The 5,890-nt window shown below is 42.5% G+C and overlaps 1 protein-coding gene across 1 annotated transcript; it reads left to right on the top strand.

Annotated features, from left to right (window-relative positions):
• The first annotated feature begins 274 nt into the window (after window positions 1-274).
• Window positions 275-5,460, top strand: LOC125528126. The gene is made up of 5 exons (XM_048692637.1): window positions 275-435; window positions 1,098-1,955; window positions 2,033-2,233; window positions 2,541-2,736; window positions 5,047-5,460. Exons 2-5 carry the CDS (start codon window positions 1,152-1,154, stop codon window positions 5,229-5,231), a joined length of 1,386 nt encoding a protein of 461 aa, XP_048548594.1. The 5' UTR covers window positions 275-435; window positions 1,098-1,151; the 3' UTR covers window positions 5,232-5,460.
• The last annotated feature ends 430 nt before the right edge of the window (window positions 5,461-5,890 follow it).

The raw sequence follows: 5,890 nt of genomic DNA, 5'->3' as shown, positions 1-5,890 counted from the left end.
CGGCCTCCGTCCCCGTGGGCGGGCGGCGGAGTTTCGCTTTCTGCCGCGGCCGCCGGAGGCCGGAGCGGCCGGTGTCACACGGCAGCACGATAGGAGAGGGCGCAAAACCGGCCGGCCCATCATCCCGCATCACCTGCCTTCCTGGGCCTGAAGTGGGCCCCGCGGGTCCGAAAAGCAAACCGAATCCGTCACGGCTCTGCCCACCCAGGTCGGACCGGATTGACCAGGACCCAGCCCAAGCCCGAGCCCGATAACGTACAGATGAGGCAGCCGCGTGCGGCGTGCCCGCATCGGCACTTCCTTCAACTTCTTCCCCTTCACACGCCGGCGAACGGAAGAAACCCACCCCAATCCCCACGCCCGACGCTTCCTCCCGCGACGATCGCCTCGAACCCCCGCCCCCGGCCCCCGCCCTCCGATCCGGCGCGGCCATAGGTCGGTACCGCCTGCTCCCCTCAATTCTCCTCCGTGGCTCGCGCGTTCTACGGCGGGGCGATTCGTTAGGGCGGACGGGTGGAGACGATTGATTTAGCTTAGCTGCCTTACGCTTGCCGAGTCGTTTGATGCGATCATGAAGTATTTTTTTGATTGATCTGTGGTGTTTGTTCGCGGTTGCTGTTCTACTGGCTAGGCAGGGTTGATTTTTCCGTTGATCGACCCATCTATTTCGTCTAGGGTTTCAGAAATTGCCCCCAATTGCTTGCTTAGTTGCTTACCCGTGGACGCTAGGCATGCGTGGTTAAGCGGTCGCGTTTTGGGAGTTACTTTGGGTGTGTTTTGCTGCAGTGCAGCTGCGATTTCACCTCTTGTTTTGGAGTCATGATGCACAGAGTTACACGGGTTGTTAGTGGCTCTGTTGCAATGCGTGATGTTGAATACATTGCACAATTAGAAGGCTACTCAAAGTTGTTAGCAATATCTCACATACGTGTATACACTATAAAGTTTGATATATTTGCTAGAAGTAGACAATAAACAGAATGAATTGGGTGAAAGAATGGGCTTGTTATAATAATGTTGTATTATGAACTAGAGAGTAGCGACACTTTGAAGGATCTGCACCTTATTGATCTTTGTTTCCATCTCTGTTTTATCAGGTCTTTCTGTGTCATTGCTTATTACCTACATGAGTGCTGTATCTACATGATCCCATGGAGACCCCAAATGAAGTGACATCGTACTCATCCCTCTCCAAAATTGATAGCTACCACAGCCAGGCGGCTCCTATGTCCGATCTAGCTCCAGAAAACACATACCCAGTGTATGACTATCTCTATGAGCCATCTCTGGAACCAGACTTTCCATCTGAATATGGTTCAAGAGAAGATCCCTTTCCGACAGCTCAAGCTAGCTCAACTATCAACCTGAAGACCGTTCTAGGTGGTCTTGCTGCAATTGTTTCGCGTCCAAGCAAGATTGGGGATGATGCATCACGGCAGCAAAGTTTCAGCACGGATGTATCATTTCTAGGTGCTGGCAAGGATGGTGATTTGCATTCATCTGTTTGCGTTCCGAGTGCACCGCCGCTACTTGAGGCAAATGCTTTACAGTTCAGTGCATACAGGGAGGTGCTTCAGGCAGATCCCCCGGAATGGTTACCGGATAGCTCTACCAGTGTATGCCTGCAGTGCAGCTGTCCTTTCACAGCTCTGACTCGTGGAAGGCACCATTGCCGCTTCTGTGGAGGTATATTCTGCAAAGAATGTTCCAAGGGAAGATGCTTGATGCCCATGAAGTTCAGACTGCGTGATCCTCAGAGAGTGTGTGATGCTTGCTACGATAGACTTGATCCACTCCAGGCCTTATTGATCAACTACAACAGTAATGCCATGCAGCCTGCCAAACATGACGTCATGGATTGGACAAGTACGAGGAGCTGGTTGAACTTGCCTGTTGGATTATCAATGGAGTATGAAATATACAAGGCAACAAACACACTGAGGAAATATTGCCAGGTATGTTTAATTTTGTACCCAACCGATATATACTTGCATTCCAGAGCTGAGAAGTGTTTCTGTTTTGGTATGTGTAGGTTTCTAGATTAAATCCTGAGAAGTCAATACCATCATCTATCCTCAAGGGAGCAAAGGGGCTTGCTGTGCTCACAGTGGCCAAAGCAGGTGCAGTTCTTACGTACAAAATGGGCACTGGTCTTGTAGTTGCTCGCCGATCAGATGGATCATGGTCTGCGCCATCAGCGATTTTATCTGTTGGATTGGGATGGGGAGTGCAGGTATTTCTCCAGTAAAATCTTCTCTCTGAATCCACGGGCAACGCCTAAGCTTATCTGCTGGTGATATAATTCTTGTGATGTTCACCAGACAAAAGGAACATGCATGTTACTCATTTCATTCTTGTGATCTTCACAGAATAATTTCCATGAAATGCATTAAGCATCATGTCCTGTTTGCTTATGAGATTGGCATGATATCAGAGACAAGTTTATGTTGAAGCACTCTTGTTATTTGGACACTGAACTACACTATGTCATTACTTAAGATCATCTCACCATGATAATGACATTTCTTTGTGTTTTCCAGATTGGAGGAGAATTGACAGATTTTATAATTGTGCTTCATGATCTTAAAGCTGTCAAGGCATTCAGCAGCCGCATGCATCTTTCTCTTGGGGCAGGATTGAGTGCGGCAGCAGGACCAATTGGCAGAGCCCTTGAAGCAGATGTTCGAGCAAGTGAAAAAGGTTCTGGGATATGCTACACTTATAGCTGCAGCAAAGGTAATAAGAAAGTCGCGTCCGAGAATTATTGCTGTTGTTTCAGATGTGCATTAGACATGACTGAAATGGGTGGAGATCAGCACAATTTTAACACTGTTATCAAGTAAAAAAAAGAGTTAAATACGCTGGAGGTGCCTCAACTTGTCTTGCACGGTTAGTTTAGTGCCTAAAGTTGCAAAATACATGAAACTGGTGCTCGAACTTGTCCTGACATGCAAATACGGCGCCTCCATCTGTATCCGGACGTACGTCCAGCCTGCGTGGCGTGCCAGCGTGGCAGTGGCTGAGAGTTGGAAGGCGCTAGGTGGCCCGAGCGTGAGGATTTTTTTACAAGACCCCCTCATATAATTAGTCATGCAGGCAAATCTCATGAATTAGAAATTAGAAAAGGGAAAAAAATGTGATACAGGATCGAACCCTCGTTGTCACACATTGCATTGTACGCAAAGGTTGTCCACCATGTCATACATAGCTCAGTAAATATTGAGGTCGAACTCCATATATTGCATCGCTATGCATAAAGTAACTTTGGAGCACGGGTTGTGTCCTATTTTTTTGAAGTTCAAAGAAACGGATTTTTTATAGCTAAAAAATTTCTGAATGTTTTTGATTTTTTGTACATGCACACATAGAAGTGTAATATATCCTTGTGAATTTTCATTAATATATGTGCTTGTATGCGAGAGATAAAAAAGACAAATACATGCAAAAATTGGCTTTTTGTTTGGCCGTGATGTTCTCTTGTTTTTTGCAGGATATAATATAACATAATTTCAAATGAAATTTGAAAGTCACTTAGAGCACATGCATACATTTTTGTGTGAAAACAATCAACTCCTTTTGAAACTTTTAAGTGGCAGATGTTAGCCTTTAAAAAATGTGCTCAGTGGCCACCATGCTCTAAAAATCCTCTTTGGTTGCTATGTACCTCTTCAAGCGATTCTTATTTATATATGGCACTTCTATGGACCCGCACAAACTTTATTTCAGTTTTTCAAGTTCTTTATTTTTATTTTTCACACTGTTTTTTTCGTTCAAGAAAAAATGTAAGAAAAAATACGACTGCCATAAACTCAAAGAAAGTGTTAGTGCATTTGAAAAATGTTTAGCATGTATTAAAAAATTAGAATGTGCATTTAAAAAATGTTTGTCTCGCATTACAAAATTGGCAATGTGTATTTAAAAAGAGTTCAACGTGTATTAAAATTATTCTGTAACATTTTTGAATAATTGTATTAAAAAACTCACCAAAATACCTTTTAATGCATGTTAAATAGTTTACAGAATACAACGTTGTAAAATTGTTAATAATTAGGTATTTTAGAAATACAATGAAGATAAACAATAATAGTGTGTGCTTGTGGTCCAGAATGAACATACATAAATTTACACAATAATTTCTAATATAGGCAGAACTATTTCAATCCCCATAAATTTTTGAAAAGTTAATGTCTACCTCTTCAAAGTATGCAATAACAAAAAAGAAAAAATATTTAAAATAAAAAATAATTGCATATTGTATTTTTTATATGGGAAAGTTACGTCTCATGAAACTAAACAAGAAATTGGATAAAAATAAAAATGAAACTGATAGATAACGAATTAGGAAAATTAAAGAGTGATACGTGCGTCCACATAGCTTTCTAGCTAAGAGGTGAACACAATACATATTTTGGGCAAGTGGACAGATCAGCCGTAGTTGACCAGGAGGTTTTAAACCCCTTCATGATGATTTTTTTATCTTATTTCTCGCTAGCATACACTGTATTTCACGTCTTTCCTATGTGATTAAAATAAATATAAGGGGGGTTTTGTAAAATAATTCCTCATGCACGGAGTACCCAACACTTTCCCACTCTCAGCCACTTATAGGTGGGCCACCGCCATGCTGGGACGTCATGCAGATTGGACGTACGTTTGGATATGGAAGGAGACACCATATTTGCACGATTAGACAAGTTCAAGCACTAGTTTCATGTATTTTGCAACTTTAGGGACCAAACTGACCGCCCAGGACAAGTTGAGGCACCTCCAGTGTATTTAACTCTAAAAAAAAACAAATTTAAGTTTTTAAACTTTGGACTGAGCTTGTTCTCTGAAGTTATTTGTCAAGTTTAAGAGTGTTTATTGTGTCATGTAAAATAATGTTTGAAAGTTACTTTACAATCTCATTTTTAAGGAGGAAAAAAAGGTCATAGGCACACATTCTGTCTCCAATGTTTGGCTTTCCCTGTTAAGAATCTTGTAGGCTTCATTACAGGTATCTCAGTATCCTTCTGATTCATAGCTTCATCTCAAAACTTGAAACAGGTGCCTTTGTTGGGGTCTCCCTTGAAGGAAATGTCGTGACAACAAGATCAGACACCAATCTGCGCTTCTATGGGGACGCCTACGTGACCACGACCGATATCCTGTTTGGGAGGGTGGAGAAGCCCAGAGCTGCGCAACCCTTGTACTCGGCTCTCGATGATCTGTTCTCAAAAATGGTTTGCTAGTTCTAGCCATTGTAGTCTCAGCATTCAGCGGTGTACATATATCTAAAATATGCTAGGAACAGTCCTTGGGAGAAAATATCCCAGAAAAAAATGTACAGCTTTTATTGGGTGGGTTCACTGCAAGTATGTGTCCACGCATGTAAATATTGTCAGGAGATCACTATGTTATCCGTCGTCGTGGCTTGATTATTGCAGTGTGATGCTATTAAAATATTTCACTATTTTAGCACTTGAAGGGCGTAAAATTGCTTGATTTGGCTTGTTTTAGCTGTTAAAATGTTGACAGGTTCGTGTTCGTAAGACTCAGTACACACAATTTAAGAGTAGGAACGTCGATATGATGGGCCTGTTTGGTAATCCACCGGCTCCACGAATCTGGCGGAGCACCTATTCCATCGCTTTGGAAATTTGAACTGCAGCCCACTCCGCTCCGTGACAGAGTTGTGGAGCGGAGGGCCTCTGAACGGGCACAATAAGTCAGAAGTTAATTACAATCCTGTGATGAATAACACGTGATGAATAACACTTCAATAAATTTGCAAAGTTGCTATCGTCTAAAAAATGTGCAATTAAATACTGTGAGATTTCTGACTGTATTATTAGCGATGCATGTTGTGTCGAGAGCATCTACAACGAGAGTCCCCATTATCCTTCCCAAA

Source organism: Triticum urartu, unplaced genomic scaffold (genome assembly GCF_003073215.2).
Source record: "Triticum urartu cultivar G1812 unplaced genomic scaffold, Tu2.1 TuUngrouped_contig_4653, whole genome shotgun sequence".
Taxonomy (NCBI): Eukaryota; Viridiplantae; Streptophyta; class Magnoliopsida; order Poales; family Poaceae; genus Triticum; species Triticum urartu.
This window is presented reverse-complemented; position numbering and strand designations above follow the sequence as displayed.

Excerpts from the sequence above, each read along its gene's own strand:
- LOC125528126 (XM_048692637.1), top strand. The coding sequence starts at position 1,152 with ATGGAGACCCCAAATGAAGTGACATCGTACTCATCCCTCTCCAAAATT. Across the intron at positions 2,234-2,540 it reads GATTGGGATGGGGAGTGCAG|ATTGGAGGAGAATTGACAGA; the intron begins GTATTTCTCCAG and ends TGTGTTTTCCAG. Across the intron at positions 2,737-5,046 it reads CACTTATAGCTGCAGCAAAG|GTGCCTTTGTTGGGGTCTCC; the intron begins GTAATAAGAAAG and ends AACTTGAAACAG.